The sequence below is a fragment of the Panonychus citri genome, unplaced genomic scaffold (assembly GCF_014898815.1).
Source record: "Panonychus citri isolate SS breed McGregor unplaced genomic scaffold, ASM1489881v1 Contig00130, whole genome shotgun sequence".
Classification (NCBI taxonomy): Eukaryota; Metazoa; Arthropoda; class Arachnida; order Trombidiformes; family Tetranychidae; genus Panonychus; species Panonychus citri.
Genome location: NW_026515535.1, coordinates 300,681 through 322,346, shown reverse-complemented (window position 1 = coordinate 322,346; position 21,666 = coordinate 300,681). Strand labels below are relative to the sequence as shown.

The 21,666-nt window shown below is 30.5% G+C and overlaps 1 protein-coding gene across 1 annotated transcript in view; it reads left to right on the top strand.

Moving 5' to 3' along the window:
- Window positions 1–3,173: 3,173 nt before the first annotated feature.
- LOC128390890 (5-hydroxytryptamine receptor 2A-like) overlaps window positions 3,174–21,666 on the top strand; it is a 30,415-nt gene continuing 11,922 nt past the window's right edge. Inside the window, exons 1-2 of the mRNA XM_053350664.1 lie at window positions 3,174–3,967; window positions 4,492–5,210. Of these exons, the coding sequence (XP_053206639.1) occupies window positions 4,521–5,210 (690 nt within the window). The 5' untranslated portion in view covers window positions 3,174–3,967; window positions 4,492–4,520. The remainder of the gene's footprint in view (window positions 3,968–4,491; window positions 5,211–21,666) is intronic.

Sequence of the window (21,666 nt, the reverse complement as noted above, 5' to 3'; positions counted from 1 at the left end):
AATCAAACTAATTGCGACTTAATTGTAAGTTGATTATCTTAATAAAACAATCAAACCAGATCAAAAATGATACAATTAATTGTGATGATAAGCCAAAAGACACAATCAACACTCAGAATCTTAAATTTAATCAGATGAAATATGAGAACCATGAACTTTATTGTTGTTCATTTTCATGTTCCCATAATTCATTGTCCAGTATATTGGTCATTAGTTTTTGTTTCACCTTCGGAGCATTGGGATGAGAAACTAGTGGACACTCATTAAACTGACCAATTGGAAAGTCCCAAGATGATGAAAAAAAAATGAAGAGAAAAAAAAAGTTCTGTAATATAATAGAAGGGAAGAAAAAAAAATTTCTCTTATATATCATGTATCAGATTCTGGTGACTTTTTCATGATCATGGAAATAGAAATATTAATAATAAGAGATAATAACATTTTCCAATATAAATAAACATCAACAATTGAAAGATTTTTCCATCAGTAAAATTTATCATTTTGTTTTCTATTATCATGATTAGAAAAACAGATTCACCCAATGAGAGATTTAATATCAGAATTAAGCTAAAAAATCTTCTCTTGTTCCTGAATTCAAGTAATTGGATGACAAGGAAAGAGAGAGAGAGAGTGAGATTACAGAATTATCTTCCTCATCATCTTGTACATTTAAATGAAAATAGTAAATCGTAATGATGACTTGAAGACCTATGGCTGATAATAAAAGAGGATAAAGATGAACATAAAGAGAGAGAGAGAGGATAAATGATGATGATGAAGTAAAATTAGTTAACAGTTATTTAGATTAATGTTATTGTTGATTGTTGATTGCTGGATAAAATTGGTTAGGTTGGAGATGTTCAACAATCACATTACGATTTGATTGTTGAGATGCATTAGGATAATAGTCCATCATCTCTAATTTTATGTATATTACTCATCTTCTCATCATCATCACCATCCCCAGCATCCACCCACCTCATCCCACCCTTGATGAAATGCTCTCTAACTCTATCCCACTTAGATTCGTAAGTAATTGAAAAACATTGAGAGAGAGAGAGAGACTATCAGAGGCAAAACAAAGCTCGAACAAACCAATAAAAGGGAAGAAATTAGAACATTTAAAAAGACATGGAAACTTTCAGGGTAAAAGAAAAGAGATAATTTGAAATGATGAACAAGACGAAGAAAAAAAATCATGACGATAAAACTGCAAGTAGTAGATAAAAGTGATTGAACATTAACAAGATATAAACTCTTATCTTTCATGATTTCCAATTGAAACTTCAGGGTTATTATTTCGTTGTTGATATGAATGGATTATCGGAGCTGGTGGATGATAACATGAGGCGGCTGAGAGAGAGAGAGAGAGAGAGAGAGAGAGAGAGAGAGAGAGAGAGAGAGAGAGAGAGAGTTGTTATTGTTTGATAATATAAAGTAACTAAGTTGACAATGGAGTTTACTATTTGTTTGTTTACATTGTTGATTGGGTTGAAGAAAGTAAGAGTTACTCATTGTTTTCCCATGATGATCATGATCATTTCTCATCTTAAGAATTTACATCAACAGTGAAAACGATATTATCACCAAGAAGAAATAAACAGAATGCTGGAAGAAGATGAAGTTTCTGTTTCCTTTTTCTTGTCTGAGTTTTTTTTTCTAATTCAATTTTCGTAACTATTATTATTCTTATATATAATAATATAATATAATATTTACTCAGTAGCACCGAGAAAGATAATTATATAACATATATAATATACATTTCTTCATTATGACCAGTAGCTTATTAACTTTACATCGTTATAAGTCATCATCTTAGTGGACACTAACTAATAATTCATCTGTTGATGGTCAGTAAAATTTTTATTCGGTAATTAAAATCTATATATATACAGATTATCACCTGAAACTTGACCATCACTGTTGATCAGCAATTGACATGTTCTCAAGCGAGATAATTATTATCACGTTTATCTGATTTACAGAATTGATATCATATAAGTTCAACTGAATGGGAACAAAGTTGTTTGAACTTTATTCCTTGGGAGTGAAAAATGATTCCACCTTTCTAAACGATAATCATATTGGAATTGGAATAACCTGTAACCATAAACTATTGAACTTTTCGAACCACATGGTGACTCTGTTTTTTTCTTGTTCTCCATGAAAAGTTTCAATGTCTCCCTCATGGAATTGAGATATTGTTTTTTTTCCTCTTCATTTAAAGTTACTTGTTGTTGTTGTTATTTTTATTTATCATTGGTTATTGTTTCATGTTAATGGTAATTGAACATTTTCCCATTGAGAGATACTAATGATTCATGATATGAGAGCTCAGGTAAATTGGAACTTTTATTTTTCTTTACATTTCATTCTTACCTTAACTCAGTGAATGAGAGAAATGAAAACGCAAAGGATTAAATGTATGGGTTGGAAATAGAGAGAACTTTTCTTTTCTCTGTTGATTTTACTATTTTTCTCTATTGTGTCAGAGAAAAAGGTTAATAACAGGTAAGAAGATGAAAAGAACCATTTTTAAATTGTGAGCCAAATAAAGAAGATGATAAAAGTTATAAGAAGAGAGAGAGAAAGAAGAAAACAGAAAAACTGATAAAAAAGTAGAAAAAGAGCTTAGAGTTTTCTCTAGTCTCTTGTTTTTCATCATCATCTGTCCTCAGAATCAAAGGTAAGTATTAAAGGTCGAAAGTCTTAATGAGTCTTAAAACTTTTTTTCGTAAACTAATTGATAATAATTTCGATAATGAAATGATAGTATTAATAAAGATAATTTAAATTCAATGAATATTGAGTAATATTGAGAGTATGGAGCTTTTTCCTTTTCGAACTCCCAAACTCACCTGAGAAACTAACTGAACTTTTTTATCTCCCTCTCACTTACTCACTTACTCACTCACTCACTCACTCTCTCTCTCTCTCATTCTCTCTCTATTTGAATAAAAAGATTGAAAAATCGGAAAATCAAATGATTAAGGATAATCATAAGTCTCATCTTCATAATTATTGATATCATTATCATCATTAACTATGAATTACACTGAGCATTATGATTGATGATAAATGACAAACTCCGCTCACTCACAATCTCTCTCTTTCTCACCTCGCTTTTTCCTCCACCTACTGAGCCAATATATGATAAGAAAGTACTACTATTTGCTGTCTAGCTCATGATGAAAAGCGCATGAACAGAATCAGAGACCTACCATGGAAAATTTAACATGAGTTAGTATTGAACATCGATTGACTTTCAATCCAAGTGAAACTAAGACACAGAGAAGATAAGAAAAAGAGAGAAAAAAACTTTATCATCGAATTTTTTTCTCATACAAAATCAAACTCTCTCTCTCTCTCTCTCTCTCTCTCTCTCTCTCTCTCTCTCTCTTATTCTCACTCTATTTCCTTATCCCATCACCATCTGACTCCCAGCTACATATAAATCCATATGACTTAAATATCTTCAGTATTAGTTTCAACTTACAATCTTCACCTCAAACATTACGATGATTCCAATTGATATTCATAACTTTTATCGTTGTTCATCAGTGAGAATTTTGTTTTATCAATGATCGTAAATTAAAGGGATGATCTTACCCACTGGTGGAAAAATAAAGACAAACTAAACCTTCGTAAAGGATTTTTCTCCTTAAAGTTATTCCTTTGAATTTCCTCAGAATTTATCAAAAGTTTATCCCTCACCTTGATTGCCTTACCTTCATCTCTCTCTCTCACCTCATCATCCATCTCTTCATCTTGACCATCATCATTGTCCAATGTAAACTTGATAAGCTTATGTCAAGCAAATGAAATACCCAAAGTGACATTGATCAAGTTGTATCAAGGATTAACAACAACAATAACAGCCCAAAGTTCAGTGTATGTTCAAAGTTTCAACCGGGAAAAACTCACAACTCACCCTGAATTCATAAAGCAAAGGAAATAACAAAAAGTAAGAGAAACTAAATTGATATAAATTGACTTGAAAAATAAGGTGATGATGATGGTGATGAGAAAATATTATTATTATTTTTTCCACAATATTAACAAAACTCATGTATTACTTTGATTATTTTCATAAGTTCCAGTTAATTCAGTAAAGTGATAATAGTAATAATAAAGTTTACAAAAGAAACAAACAAAAACTAATCATCATAAGATATCAAAATTTATATAAATAAATAAAAAGTTAATTAGTGTAATAGCCAATGGAAAACTGACAATTCCATTCTAATTGGATAATAATAGTAAATCATTTAAGTGGCGAAGTAAAAATTAACTGACCAGTTGAATATTACTACGATTTCATTGATATAATTACTTTGATAATGTGAATTATTTTAGTAGAAAGAGAGAAGCAAAAAATTTACCGTTATTTTGATCATCACTTGGATAACTTTTTCGAGAAAGTGAAACTAAGTGTTCTAAAAAGTTCTAATTGTCATTTTCTTATTCTCGAATTATTTTCCTGCAAAGTTGACCTGATTTCTTTGACGATTAACGATATGCTCAACGGTGATATTCAACCTTCATCTTCAACAAGTGACCTAACAACAATATATTCAGTGTTTTCATCCTCATCTCTTGACCATTTGAACAATGTAACATCCGAACTGGTCAATCAATCAGTTTTCACAATCGCTATCTCATCGGCTCTTGGGGTACTCATATTGATCACAATTCTGGGAAATATATTTGTAATCTATGCGATACTTTTTGACCGTATATTACGTCGGGTGGGTAATTACCTGGTCCTTTCATTGGCTATAGCTGATTTCATGGTTGCCTGTACAGTTATGCCAATCAGTGCTTTCTATGAGGTGACCAATGAGTGGACCTTTGGCTCTGTTTTATGTGAAATTTGGACCTCAGCTGATGTACTTTGCTGTACAGCATCAATCTTACACCTTCTTGCCATTGCTCTTGACCGTTACTGGGCAGTTACCCGGGTCAACCATATACAACAGCGTAACCTTGCCCTTGTTAACAGGATGATCGCCGCTGTTTGGTCCGTATCATTACTCATCTCATTAGCACCGATCCTTGGATGGAAAGATCCAGATTTTTTGAAACGAATTGAAACTGAAAAGGTTTGCCTTATATCTCAAGATATTGCATATCAAATATTTGCAACAGTTTCCAGTTTCTATGCTCCCCTGGTAGTTATCTTATTCCTTTATTGGAGAATCTACAAGGTAAGTACAAAAGAGAAGAAGAAAAAATGTTCGAAAAAGAGAAGCAAAAAAAATTGAAATCAAATTCGAAATATATCACATATCATGTAATCTATTATTACTCAGGATGAAAGTGAGAATATTAATTTTCACCATGGAAGGAATCATTTTCTCATCAAACTGATGAAACTCTTTTCGATTCTCAGCTAATTGTTACCTTGATAGTTTACAGGTTGATATTAATTGTGAGTAAAAAAAAATCTACTGAATGAATAATGAATCGTATCAGATTTTTACCCTTTCTGTTGACAAGAAAATCATGATAATTATATTATCATGGTAATGATAACTTGTTTATTAGTATTCAAAACATTCAATGATAAATTTCATTCTTCTGGTATAAATTGAACTTCCCATGAAATTAGTGGCAACATGATAAGTTGAATGTGTGTACAAACAAATGTCATTGTCCACTCAATCGTAGTGGACAATTGAATAATGTTCAGCCTGAGAAAATTTCCTGAAAAGTTGATAATTGAAATTATAAAATTGTCAATTGCATTTCTCATGATAAATTGTTGTTGTTGTTGTTGTTGTTGTTTTCATTTACTAACCTTGATTAAAAATTAATTTGATACTTTTTGATGTATAAAAAAACAAATCAAAACAATTTAATTGATTTGGTTAAAAGTTTTATGTTGAATTAATTGGGAATTGAGAGTTTAGTTTCATTTGAAAGTTTTTATCATCTAATAGCATGGAAAGAGATTGGATTTAGTTTCCAATTGGAAACTGAAAGGATGATGATGATGATGATGATCGAGTAGATGAAAGAGTAGTGATGATAATCAAGGTAAGAATTTGAAGCAATGAAGAGACAAGAAAATTTGATCAAATTAATTGAACTTAGTTAAGTTAATTGCTGTGAATAAGCTTCTTTTTTTTCTCAATTAGATTTTATCATCTTTTAATCCGATCGTCAAAATTTTTTTTCTTAATCAGAATCAATCTCTTACCTTTTATCATCTCCAATCATCATCATCATCTTCATCTTCATCATTATCTTATCTGTCTCTCTCTCTCTTTTTCATTGAAGTAAATCAATAAAATCAATCTGATTGTTGAATTGATGAACAAGGTTAAAGTTTAAATGTCAATCTAAAAGCAGAGAAAATCAATTAATTTCCCTTAATAATGACGAAAATTAATCTACGATATCTAATCTATTTCTCTGTAGTTAATTGTTAATCCATGTTGATGATTAAAGCAAATTGCCCACAAGGAGCCATTAATAATCTACTAATTAGTTTTCTAGTTAATTGTTTCACAATCAACAAATATGATTAAAATTCAACAGCGGAAAAAAACGTTATTAATATTTACAGTTTATGTTGATCAGAATAACAAAAATTTTCTCAATATTTTTCGTTTACCTGTTAAACCATCATGATTATTTACCGTTAGTAAATTAATTCCTAATTTCGTGATCTGAAATTCTAATCAAATCATGATAATCTAATCATGGTGATGATATTTTGCTGTTCAATGATTCAGGTCAAGTGATAATCTGTTTTTTTTACCGTTATTCAAGTTTATCATGATGATAATCATCTGGTCAATCATTTGGTCAGCATACAATTAACATGGTTCATTGAATTTGGAAATTTAATTGTTTGGAATTCAAATGTTATTTTCATGGGGAAGGGAAAATAAATTTTTCTATTCAATTTTCGAGTCAGAACTTTTTTTTCCTCTTTTCTATTCGAGTTTTCAATTTCTTCTGAACCTTTTGAAAAGTTCTGTTGGAATTGAATTAAAACAATAATTGTTAACTGTTAATATTATGATGGAAATGATTTTAAAGGCAAAAAAGGTAAAGCAATTAAACCGGAACCGGAACTTGCAGGTAAACTTCCTGAATCAATATTAGAGGAAATGAAATTAGATTCTCATCTCATGTTAACATTGAGACGATGAAAATATAATTACTACAATTAAATTACAGACAATTTAAAAAGTATTCATATTACTATTATTATTAAATTGTCATGACTCTTGAAGACTCAGAATCAACAGTTAACATGAGATGAATGAATATAATGAGAGAGTAAAAATCAAACGAAAATTCTGAATCAACCAAATTGAAATTGGAATCGGAATTAAATTGTTGATTGTTAGACTTAAATTTTGTAGTATTATTATACATCCAATAAAAGATTAGAATTAATCATCTAATCAATCGTCTGAATGAATTTTTAGTTTAAATTGTTTTGATGAAAGAGAGAGGATGATGACGATGATGATGATGAAAAGAGAAAAATTTTCTCCATCAACTTTACCCTGAGGCTATTTGTGTTTACCTTTAGTTGGGAAATTCATTTAAACTCATTACGATTTGTAATTTAAAAAGCGATTCTGATTAATGTTCATTTGATTTGTTATTGTCTTTTTTCAAATATTATCATTATCATGTTATTATTATTAAATAATGACTTTTACTATTGTTTTTGACGCTCATTGAATATCACAATCAACTTTTCATGGTGTTTTCACCATGTTCTGGAAAGTTAAGTGTTCAGATGGTTTAAGTTATTTTCTTCACTTGCTTTTCTTTACTCGAGAACAAATATTTAGTTAAATTACCGGAGTAGTAGTAAGTTGATTCTCACTGGTTGTTGACACATAAAATTTAATTTTCTCTAAATTTTTATTACATTTAATCAAAGAAAACAACAACTTATGTATGAAAATAGGATGCGAAGTGGAAGGGAAAAGGATGGAGAGTGTCAGTGGGAGGTGGAAGGTGGAAGGTGGTAAAGTAACTACAAGAAAGTTTCGTCTCTCTTTTGACAAAATGATTACATGGAAATGAATGAGAAGAAAGAAGAAGATAAAAAAACGAGGAAGATAAAGATGAAAGGAAGAAGAAGATGATAAAAGTAAAGAATGATGATTAGGAAGATGATAAGTGACAGAGTGAGAGACGAAAAGTTAAATCAGATTCTGTATTTACTTGGGTATCTAACGAAGTTGGTTACCAGGGTAACATGTATTCTGAGTTGATGAAGATAAAGATGAAAATGATGATAAATAAGGTGAAGTTTATTAGGTGAATATAAAAAAAGGTAAAGATGATGAAGGACAATCATGATGAGGATGAGGATGCTAAAGTTCATAACTAAGGGTTAGAAATTCAAGTTTGCAAAATCAAATGAAATTGAATTTTCTCATGAAATTCGTGAGATTTGGATGCTATTTATTACACTTACTTAGATGAAGACGAGATGAAAGTATTTACAAGAGAGAGAGAGAGAGAGAGAGAGAGAGATTATAAAGCTCTTTCTTCATCATCATCAGAATCATCATTGATCATCATCGCATTTTCATTTCTCATTTGGGTGACATGTATTATTAGACTGATCAATATGAGTACAAGTATTTTTTTCCTGGATGATAAAAGTTAAAATGATGAAGAGAAATAGTGAAAAATAATAAATATATAAAATTGAAATTTCAGGTTGACTGAGCTCCATGAGGGTTTGGTGATTTATCCGGAATTCCAAGTCAATTGGGTGAGTAAAAGAGAGATTGAGAAAAAAAAATGAGCTGAGTTTGTGTTAAATTATTCCTGATAAACTTCACTATCTATTAACACAATGATAATATTAGACACTTAGATATATAATAATAAGTATATATAAATTTTTTTATCGTCTTCATGATTGTATCAGTTGAATGAGAAATAATTTTCAGGGTGAAAAAAATTGACTCAAAATTTGACACATGAACTTTTCTTTCCATCATCATTTTTTACAGGCGATTATGTTTACTTTGGCTAAATGATATTATTACTTTTCATTATTATTATCTTTCCAATTGGTAGCAATTAAATGTCGACAATCATCATCATCAACAATTTACTATTTACTACAATCAACATGTAGCTATCATATTGATAATATAATTCTGATCAATTGAGGAAAATGTTTCCACTTCAACTGATTAATATTGATTGAATTTAAATCATGAAATAAAATCAATGTTTTAAAAATATCATCCAACTTTAGATTATTATTATTATCATCATTATTTAGTAAGTTAACCAGTGACAATTTAAAATAAACTGCAAGTGATTAACTTATCTAATTCCTTGTTTGAATAATTATATATATCATGATAATCGTAATCATGTTGGTGCTGATTATCATGATATGAAAGTTTTATCTCAACAATCAAATGAATTTGAATTGTTAATCATTGCGATCATCGTTAGTTGAGCTTTACAACTTGACAACTAATTAACGGTAACAATTAGACTTTAATTGTTATTGTCATTTTTATCTACATGATAAATTGAGTAAAATATTTAAAGCTCAGATTTTTTGAAACATTCAACACAATTAATGAAATATATATTAGATTATCATGGAAACCATTGTAACCATTGATACAAATTTTTCCGTAACAATCAAAAAGTTAATTGTAATGAAATTTGTTATTATATAAAATCAGAATACGATTAATATGATGAGTATAACAATGAATTTCAGTTGATTGTTTGAAATTTAGTTATTAAATACATGAGAAAATTTCAATTTGTACAAATATTTCATGAAATTTTCATCAAAATTTGTGAAAATTGAATCAATAATTAAAGAGAAACAGTTAATCAAAGTGCTAACAGCAAACTTTCTGGTTATTGTGAATTCTCATTAAACCATGGGAACGATTTTTTCACTCCCGAATGAAATTCTGGCCATTTGAATATCGATTCCAATGATATCATCATGTTTACGAAGGCAATGAATACACAATGAACACGAAAAGTTTAACTATTAGAAAGTGTCCAGAACAACAGGAAGATAATAAGAGAAATGTTTGAAACTGTTTGAAAAGAGAAATATAATAAAAAAAATAACAATGAGAAATGTTCAGAATTCATATCATCATGATTGTTATTCATTGGTATCTACTTTTTGGTTCATGACAAACAATCTGAACAATGTAATCATTTTTCAATGAATGAATAATAATCAACATTCACCAATTATCTTTGTATGATCACCATGAAACCATTAAAAAATCATCAAAATTTTGAAGAAAAAAAACATGAGAAAAAAAAGTTTCCACTGAAAATTGAATTTTCTCCCCTGGAAACATGAATAGCACAATTGTCAGGGTCAAGCAAGGTAAATATTGAGGGTGATAGTCGATGATTATGACACCATGATGATAGATGATGATGGTGATGATGAAGGGACAACATGATGGTTGAGGGGGAAAAAGGTTAGATGGTCGAAGGAATTTCTTTTTTCTTTTCTTTTCTTTTCTCCCCTGAAATTCAAGGTGAAAAAAAAGCAGAAGCGAAAAAAAGTTCCAACAGTTTTTCATGTTTACTTTAGTTGACAAGCCACTTACCTGAAGAGATGCTTTCAAATCTCTTCGTCAACACTTACACAGAACTGGATGGTGATGATAGAGATGCATCAACATCTCAAAGGGATGCAAAAAATAAGAGTAAAGATGATGAAGATTCAGATGAAAGGGAAAATATTATCAAAGAAAAAAAAGAAAGCAAAGAAAAGAGAAGAGAAGAAAAAATCTTCCGAATATGTACAGAGAGAGAGAGAGAGAGAGAGAGAGAGAGAGAGAGAGAGAGAGAGAGAGTCTCATCTTCATCAGATTTCATTTTATCACTTTTCATTTAACTTCCTTCTCCATTTGAGTAAACAATTCAGTTACATGATGAACAAATAATCATGATGCAATAGAAGATGAAGAAAACCATCATCATGATATTCTGGCTCAATGGCAAGTCTATGGCTTTCATGGTTCATAACCAAGGTGAATTATAATCTACTGTTGATAACAATAATATTTATCATCATCATGACGATAATATTAACTATTAATATATAAAGAGAATGGAGAAAAATTTTTTTTTACCGTTATTGACATTGGAATCAAGTCTTTCTCATGGTCTTTTATGAACATTGTACTTGTAACAAGCCACTTGAAAGAGTAAACTCTGAGAAACTGAGTCTCTGAATCACATTCATCCAGTTAATTAACTTTCATTCATCATCTTGATTCATGATAATTTGACAAAGAAAATTCTGATCATAATCAATGGTTAACACATGAAATTTAATATTTCAACATTTTCATCAATCATATTATCATTACTATGAATAACCTATCATATGAATTTCCGGTAAACTCATTAGCAACTTTCTAATATTATTTTCTCTCAATATTCAATTCAATTGATTATCCGGAAGCTTAAGGCTACCTGATATTGGACAATCAACAACGGAAAAGGTCAATATTTAGCTTTCGCTAGATTTACTGTATGATTATTATTATTATTATTGTTATTACATTCAATTACCTTGAGTACATATTATTATTATTACCATGTCCAGTATGTTCAGTTTAGATGAGTAAAGTTAAAGTGAACTTTGTATTTTCCATGATGAAATTGATTCCAATTGAGATTTGACCATTTCAAACGTAAATATCATTTCAATCTCATGAAATATATTAGATGCGAAATGATATTAATCAGATTCAGTTTCAGAATTGGAATGATAACAAATATCAACATTGAAATAATCATGTAAACAAATGAAGAGAAAAGAAAAAAAAAGTTCTCAAACCATTAGAACTTTTTTTTTGTTCCTTTCCATGTATCAAAATATTGACAAAGAGCTTTCAGATAACATTATTATTATTACATATGAAACTCGTTTTACAGTTACTTGAATTCATCATCATGTTTATCAGAATTTTCTATCTCTATCTCTCTCTCTCTCTCTCATTCTCCTCTTCCTTCCCTATCAACAGGAAATCCGAAGTTATCATTAAGGTGGATGCTGATTATGATGATGAAATTTTCTTCATCTCTGTCTACTTGACTTGATCATATTCTATGAATATTTTATGTAAAAATATTGAGAATCGAACTTTCATCATTTTTTTCTTCTCTCTCTCTCTCTCTCTCTCTCTCATTTTCGAACATCAAAATTACATCTTCCTCTATTCAACCGCCACCCACTTCCCACCCATTCTCATTCACCATGTTACTGATGATTTTCAACAATGAAACTCAGGGTGGTATTGATGGTGGAAATGTTGTAATAATAGTTGCCTTTTGTACTGAAAATCAACATCTAATTCATTTACTGATTACTTATCTAAACTGTTTCATCAGTTTAATACTGAACATGCATCATGCTTTATATTCAGAACTTTTTTTTCCTATTCACCAACCTTTTAACTGGTTACTGTTTTTTTTCTAGCATTTCCAACTTTCAACATAATATATAACCATGATAATAATTGAATAAGTGAAAGATGAAAAAAATTGTTCACTAGCAATTAAATTAAAAACCAGGGAGTGAAAATTATCATCATTTACTAGAAATCTTAATCTGTTAATGGTTAGTTTATATTGTAACAATTAGAAATCATTATGATAAAAGCTACTGAACAAATTTCCATGGTAAAAGAAAATGATTTCCAGAACTTTTCTCATCTTCTACTCAGTGTGATGTAAATTATCTTGATTCTGATTATGATGATAATGATGGAAAGAGAGAGAGAGAGAGATGATTCTGAGTAGTGAATTTAATAATGATTGGATTAACTGGTTCAATGGGAAATAGAAAATCAACTTTTATATCTGATAAACTGTGGAAATGTTCATGAAGAGAGAGAGAAATTTTCTTCCATGCTATTAAATGATCTTTCAGAAAGTCATCAACTTGTTCATGATGATTTTCTTGATCACAAGAGATTGAACAATATTGAAGAATCGTAAGTTTCTCATTTATCTCATATCTTTTTTTTTGTTCGTTGGAAATTGAACTTTAAAGAATAGCTTGAAAAGCGACCTGTTGGACATTCAAATGAATCGTTGCAACGAAATTATCGCTTTAGCTATAAGCTTTTAAGGCCAAAATCTAATGTACATTGTACATAATCTAACAGTTCGCCAAGGTATAATATCATCATAATGTGAAGACTGGCAATTATATTTCACTTCATCTTCTTAAATCCAACCTTTACACTATCATTATAATCGTTACACAGGGTGAATATAATATTTATCTACCTGAGTAGTTGATTGAAAATGTTGAAATAAAAGGTAAAGAGTAACTTTAGTGTTAGTCATTAATGATGTAAGTTAACCTTTGGAAACTTTGAGATTGTTACATGGTGGATAATGATATGAACATGATGGAGAGATGAGAAAGTAAAGAGGATCAATTAACAGTTTAGAAAGATGATGATGAGTAGAAGAAGATGAAGATGAAGATGATGATGATGGCGATGAAAAAGATGCGATTTCTCTGTAAATGTGAGTTTTATTTCCTGTCACCTTGATAACCTTTTATTTCTTTGGATACATAACATTAGGTACGAAAATGATAATGATAATGATGACAGAAAAGAATCAGTTAAGAAGTTCCTTCTCTCTCTCTCTCTCTCTCTCTCTGAATTTATCAGGTACACTGAGTATATTATTCTTGATGAAGATGAACTTTCCACTTGGAAAATTTTTTCTCTTCCTTTTTGAGTGGTGAAAGTGTATGAAATTTTCATGATAATGATGTTGAATTGGGTGAATCATCATCTCTACTCCATGAGTTTCTCATGTAATAACAAAAACATCTCATTCAATTTTGATAGATTGTGATTATAAACTTATTTATATGGATTCTAAAAGGTAGGAAACCTGTTGATTAGGATTGATTAACTTTCAATACCTTTTTTCTGGAGCAAAAGTTTCATTCATTTAATAACAGTACATGAGAATCATCATCATCATGTTGTCAAACGTATCATGATAATGATAATAGTGTTTCATGTGGGTTGTTACCTCGTCATCTTCCCACTGTAGGCACGTAGTATTTACTATCATAATAATAGTGATATTAATACAAAGGTGATATGAAGATGAATGAGGTTTGAAATGTCTCATGAAAGGTAAAGGTTTAGATGAGATGAAAGAGGAAACTCCAAAACGATAATAATAATGATTGAATTTCGAAGAGACAAAAATCTTTGGAATCACAATTTTAATCTTGGTTCTTTTTATATATTTACTATTATTATCACTTTAGTATCATGAAGTTATCATCAACAATTGAAAATGAACTGGAAACTTTATTGAGTTGATGGTAAAATTTTCGCTCAGCAGCAAAATTTGAATAATATTGAATCTTTTTTTTTATATTCTTTTTGTTCAATCAACTGGATGGAAACTTTCATGATCATTTCAATAGAGACCAATAAAGTTCTGAGATTGAGATTTAAGATAAATGTTATGTTGATTAACGGATTAAAACTATACTATCTGTGTATTATATATGTAATATATATAAGATTTATCGTTTCCATGTCTATGAATAAGTAAAAAAAAGGCATAAGGATTTGATTCTGGAACTTGATCCTGATAATACAAAAGTAAATTGTATATTAATCATCACATGATGGTCATGATGATTTCTGATAATTGTGTTGATGAATAGAAATATAAACCTGGACTCGAAAGATAATCGTAGTGATGAATATAAATAGGAATAAGAATGTTGATCAAGTTAAAGGTATTATCATTATTGATACACAAAAGGACTTGACCATTGGTCGATGATGATAATGAGAGAGAAAGAGGTAGTGAGAGAGAGAGAGAGAGGAAAGAAAAATATTCCTACGAGGAGAAAAAGTTTTCTTTCTTATTCTGATTCAATCAGCAACGATAATCATGATGATGAATTCAAGTGAATCTGTTATATTCTCTTAGCTGTAAGTCTTGGATATTCAGTTCATTGGATGAAAATGATGAAACTCAGAGATATATACAGTAACCATCATGATAAAGAGTAAAGTTGTTGACTAGAAAAAAAAAGTAAACTGTTAACTGGAATTTGTGTCAACCTTTTACTCACAAGATTCTGATAAATGCCTTTGATAAAATCATCAAACTCTAATCTAATCTAATCTCATTCTTTCCATGGATATTATTATTATATTAAATCCACTGTTCTCAATTCATTATAATATCATCATCGTACAGAACTTTTTCCCCCAGCAAAGTATCAAAAAATCATTCCTAAAACTTGAGATTCCAAATAAAATGATTTTACCCCATTCTCACTTTACTTTAGTATAACAAGAAAATCACTAGACATTGGTAACATTGCGATCTACTGAATTACAAAAGATATGAAATAAAAAATATTAATCTAATAATATTCAGTAACAGTTGAGCTGATTGTCCATCATGTATCTGTCAAAGTCTATCAATCATATTTACCATGATATTATCTATCATATTTTTATAATCTACTGAGCAAATGAATATGATAATCGTTGAAAAATTATCTTAATCCCTATTGGCTAGCATTGGATATGATAAAAACTCCCAAGGATAACTGTTAATATCTCATTATAATCCTGAATGATGGTGATGATAATTAGTGATGATTATGTTAGTTGATAAACAAAAAAAGGTTCATCATCAAAGTTTTTGTATATTAACCATATATTAGTAAATAAACCTTGACATAGTTAATCAAATCATACCCTTAAGGTTAATATTGATTAACATGATCAAAGTTATGATGATGATGATGTATTAATATTATCCCTTTATCCTCATTTTTATCCATATTTTCAGGATTCTCAAAGTAATTAATTGATCTTTGAGTAGGTTAACAAATCTCTAGTGAGATAATATGAGTTTTTTGCTCATCATCAGGAAAAAAATCAATCGATTCATGATCAATAATATGATTGCAAATATCTTTCATCTATCAAGCAATTAGTTGAAGTTTTTTTTGCTGTTAACTCATAATTAATAATTTCTCTATTTAAATTAATCATATTGGTCAACATTCAGATATAAGTTGACCGTTTTTATTTCAATTCAATTCACCTGAATATCAATGAGTGTAAATAATGAAAATATCAATTGATTCTTGATGGTGAAATTTGTTTCCAGTTATCATGAAAACTTAATTTTCCTCTCCATTTATTAATAAGGTTTCTTTATTGAAACAATCAACTGATTGCTAATATTTACTCAAGTATTACTACATTAACAGTTTACTTAAAGTTAAATGATTTAATCAATGAAACAATCAGTAGATTTATCAATGATAATGGTCCACAATTAAGTTGAACCAAGTTGATGATGAAATGACTTTTCATCATTAATTCAATCTGAAGATTGCAATTGCTTTAATTATATTATTGATACAATTGATTGCCAATTGTTGGATTAAACATTGTTGAGATATGAATATTTAATATAAAGTTAATTGTGTGTAAAAAATTTTTACTAAATCAATAATTGTCTTATTAAAATTAAGCTTGAGGAATGATGATTTTTATAAATAATAATAATAAGATTTACGAAAAGTTAATTTAGTTTTTAAATTGAATGATTATTTTGAATCCAATTTCATGATAATCATGAGGTAATGATGGTGATCAAAAATCAATGATAGTAAACAATTGAATTGATTTAATTGTACTCACTGAATCGTCCTGAACTTTCAACAATAAAATCAAGCATCTGAATCAATGAACTTTTTTTTATTACCAACACCACAATTTACATAATATTTGATTGCGACTTTTTGGTTTATTGTTTTCCAATCAAATTAATTTAGACAATTCCTGAATATTATTCATTGTTATCGGAATTTATATTATTATATTGATAAATAAATTCCATAAAGTTATGTGTAAAGTTGAAAGGAAAAAGCAAAGAAAACGAAAACAGCTCAAAGTTAATCCAGTTATAGTTTTTTTTGTTGAGATAATTAGAATTTCAAGTTTCATGTTAAGCTGAGTTTCCCCCTGTTCATTGGGCTGATAGTTATTGATGCAAGAAAAAAACATGAATACTCTGAATAATGAATTGAAATGCTAATAACAGACAAACATATTATTAATAATATCTAATGGTAATGATGATGATGGGGAACAAAAAAAGATGAGCAAGATTATTATTATTATTTTGATGGGTTTCCTTCATCATCTTTGCTGCTCCCTTGTTTTAAATCATCATCCAAAGGCTCATCATCATGTAATATATATTTAAATTGTTTGAATTAATTTTGTTGATCATTTTTCTTGTGCATCAATATGATGACTGAAAAATGTTTATTCTAAATTACATGTTGTTTTCCAATCACTTTTGATCGTCTTGCTGATTCTTTTAATATTTCCACTCTCGAAATCACTTTTCGTTCACCAGCGCGCTTTTTGAATACCACATTAGCGAAACACTGACAAAAATATTAATTGCGGCTGAGTGCAATTAGAGCTTGTTGAACCCCAGATATGGTCATAGCCATGAGAAGCAAGTTAAATCGAAATGTATCACAAAATAATCTTATGAGTTATCATGAAAAACTTTATAATTGATAAAACTACCTGACAATAGAATCACTTTAGTAGTTAGGAAGAGGTAGACTCTGGACCAAGTGTTTTTCGGACCAGAATTGTTTTCATGTTTCAATATTAGCATCATTAGATTCGTAGATTTTTCTACATCTAGAAGACCATGACTTCATCGCATTTAGAATGAAGTTGATTGGTATATATTTGATCTCCCGTCGAATAGCTGATTTAAATTTGTGAACGTCAGTGATACATTTACGGCTCAGCCTATTTTTCAGGTAACCCCACAAAAAATAATTACAATGGGCTGCATCAGGTGAATTTGCCAGCCATTGATTGTGGGGAAGGAAATTTCTTTTCGAGGAATCCGATGATCTTTTTCGAGCGATGAGAAGGGGCGGAGTCCTGTTGGAACAAGTAATTCCCATCGGGATATAATTTAGGTAGGTAAACTTTGATAAAAGGTTTCAAAACCTTATCAATATAAAACGATGATTGATCTTAACATTTGACAACAATTTTTCTGGGTGAAATTGTTTCATCTCTGATAACCGGAAGTTCTGGTTGAAAGTATTAAATTGTGTTTTCAACGGTTTTTTAACTGAAAGGGAAGTGCTGAAAGGTCAGAAAGACAGTTATGATGGTTCTTTTGCTTACGTTGGTGATAATTGTGATTGTAGTTCTTTTACTGTTTCGGGTGTTTCATTTGAATAATTTAAAGTATGGAACATATCCCTTGCCTAAGTATGAGATTGTAAATATTGTTTCATTATGGAACATAGATCTCTCGAGGATCTCAAGTCTCGTGTGAGAAACAACGGCGAGATTGCAGATGCAGACCAGGATGAAACGCAGGATATTTACCGCCGCCTCAGAGCTCAATTTCTCCGTATAATGGAGCACCTTGTCGGTATCCACGAAGAGATTATTACCCGTGCAATTTTTCTTTTGAAGCACAAAATGCAGATACAACAAAAATAATATATAAACCATTAAATTATTGGAACGATCAAGCGATTATTTCATTAAAGAGTTAAAATGACTTGCTGATCATCCAAATATTTAATGCTTTCAATTATTTTAGCATATGCAATATTATGCATACCATATGCATTTACCTAAAAATATTCTTTTGCATAAAATTCTAATGAAAAATATAATATTGCAAATTTCCATCAAAATGGGAAAAAAGCAAAAGTTTGATTTTATTGCGTTCATCAAAATCATTTGAAGTCATATGATTTATTTAATTTAAGTTAAAAAAAATGATTAATAGTTTAAGGGAAAGAAAGAGAAAAAAATTTCACCCTAAAAACTTTATTAGTTGTAAGAGAACTATTGCTTCTGGCTCATAAGACATTTCTGGCTCAGAGTTGACATCTATGGCTCGGTTGACATTTCTGGCTCAAACTGACATCTCTAACTCAATCGACATTTCTAGCTCAGGTACATTTCCGGCTCAGTTTTTTGTTGTCACCATCACCATCACCATCACCATCACCATCACCATCACCATCACCATCACCATCACCATCACCATCACCATCACCATCACCATCACCATCAACATCACACACACTGTATCTTTCGCTCTTTTTCTCTCTCTTTATCATGGAGATAGATAAAATTTTCTCCCGTTTCCACTCCTCAAGAATTGGTTAGAAATCCACCTCTGGCGGACATATACAAATTTCCTGAAGAGGAAAAAAGACGGAGGTTGGGTGGAAATTTTCATTAAATATGTAAGGATAAGGGACAAGGCAATGTCTCGGTGGTGTGGACCAGTAGGGGGTGTAAGTTTGCGGGGGTTATATTGTTCAGCTTCGGTGGGTGCAATACGGGCAAGAAAGAGAGTGAGTAAGGGGGATTCAGTGGCCCTCCTTGTAACATCAAGTTACACAGGACTACTGATGCCCCTATCCGAACCCACTGTCGGCTTCTCATCATCCCCAAGGGTTGGTTCATTTGTTATGATCCACAAGAGGGGAGGTCAGGAGTGGGTTTAGATGTCAACTTTATGTGTGTTAGAAATGTAAATTAAATGATAACCTGTTCTAGAGATGTCAGTTCTAATGTATACGAAATGTTGGTTTCATTATGTTTCAGAAATGAACCTGAGTTAGAAATGTACCTGAGCCAGAAATGTCAACTCTGAGCCGAAAATGTCTTATGAACCAGATGCAATCTGTTATATAAAATGTTGACCGGTTATAATTAATTAACACTCGACAACTGAGTTGTCACACTTTGGCTACTATTTTGGCAATTCTCCAACATGGCGACAAAAAGGCTCAATGAGCTAAAGCGTAAATGACACAAACAGTTGATTTTCTGGGGATACGTAATTAGTTTAATCAAGTCTCAAGGACGAGTTTAGGTTAATTATAATTAGTCACCAAGTTATACAGCAATAATTTGAGACGAGACTTAAGTGTTTAAGTGAATACAACAAATACAAAGGGGTCAAGACTTAATGTCCTTCTGAGAAGGTGATGACGGATAAACTGAAGTTGGAGTCTAATTAACTTTACTTAGTTAAACTTAGTTTAGCTCTACTTAATTAATCTAAGATTGGTAAGGTATTTATACAATACAGAGAAAGGAAAAGGAAGTCAAAGGTTACAAAGGTGAGGAAGAGGAAACAGAAGCAACTAAGTTGCAACACACAGCAAGTGATAGTAACTAAGTTACAAATCAAGGGGTTGTCACAAAATTACACATCATCCTCCCCGACTGAAATTAGACCAAGTCCTCTTGGCGACCAGTAACATCAATGGTTAGATTTCTTCCGTTTTCAACGATTCGATTAACAGGAAAGGCCACAAGTTGAGTTGGTTTGAAACACAATTGATGTTGTTTCAATTTCTTATCATCATTAATGACAGTGTGATCAAATCTTACGATAGAACCAACTTCATTCAATGGCATATCATAGATTCTAATCTTTCGGTTTCCAAATGTTACTTCGAACTTAGTTCTACGATCTTGATGATCAATTGTACTTCTTATGTTATTTGAACCACAAGAAACAATCGCTATTGACTCCAAAAATTTTACTCTTGTTCTGAGCTTTTCAATCTCTTGTTTCAATGAACTAAGTTCATCATCTTTTCTCGATTTCTTATTTTCTTTTAATTCTTGGTAGCGTTTCAAACAATTAGCTCGATTATGTTCTTGATCTGAGATCAACCGTTCACACAAAAGACAATAGTCAGGGTTAAACTTGCAGTGATTAACATGATGAGCATAATATTTCGGGATAGTCTTTTCTTGACAATCGGGAGCATAGAAACAAATAACCACAAGTTCATTAAATTTTCTCCATGATTTCGGTTGACCATCATTCGGCATAGGCTTAACTTTGAGTGGATTTCGAGAGCATCGCCAGGGACAAGTAGCATTAGATCCTTTAGCTTCTTTATAAGCTCGGCTACAATTTCGGCAAAAGGTCACATTACAAACGACACAAAGCATCGGTTTCGTAGCGACATTGAGACAAAAACAACACTCAAAATCTTTAACAGCATTTATATCAACAAAATTTGAGGAACTAAGTTCCGTCGGTTTAACTGTTATCACATTACTCTCAACCCAAGCGGATATAAGTGGATGAGTATTTGGATTCGGAGGAACATAATGAGTAACATGATCAATCTCAAATTCAAAATTCTGTGATTCAATCAAGGCATCAATTGGATCTCCAGTAAGATCAATAGGTTCCCAAGATAAATCTCCAGGTCTTAATCGATGCATAATTTTGAACTGAGTTCGGAACAGTTATCACAATGGTTGAAATGAACTGAGTTCAAATGGTTATCACAAACAACAGATTAAGTTAATTACTTAAAAATTTCCAAAGAAACAAAAGAAAAATTAACTTAAATTATTAATAAACAATTAACACAATTGAACTAAGTTCAAACATTAGTAACACAACAATGACAAAGGAAAAGGAAATGTTTCCAATGGTAACGGCTCGTGGCTCTCAAGCTGGACAGTGGCGACTTAGTTGTGATGACAATTAACATAATCTTGAGTTGACAATTAAATTCAAATGAAA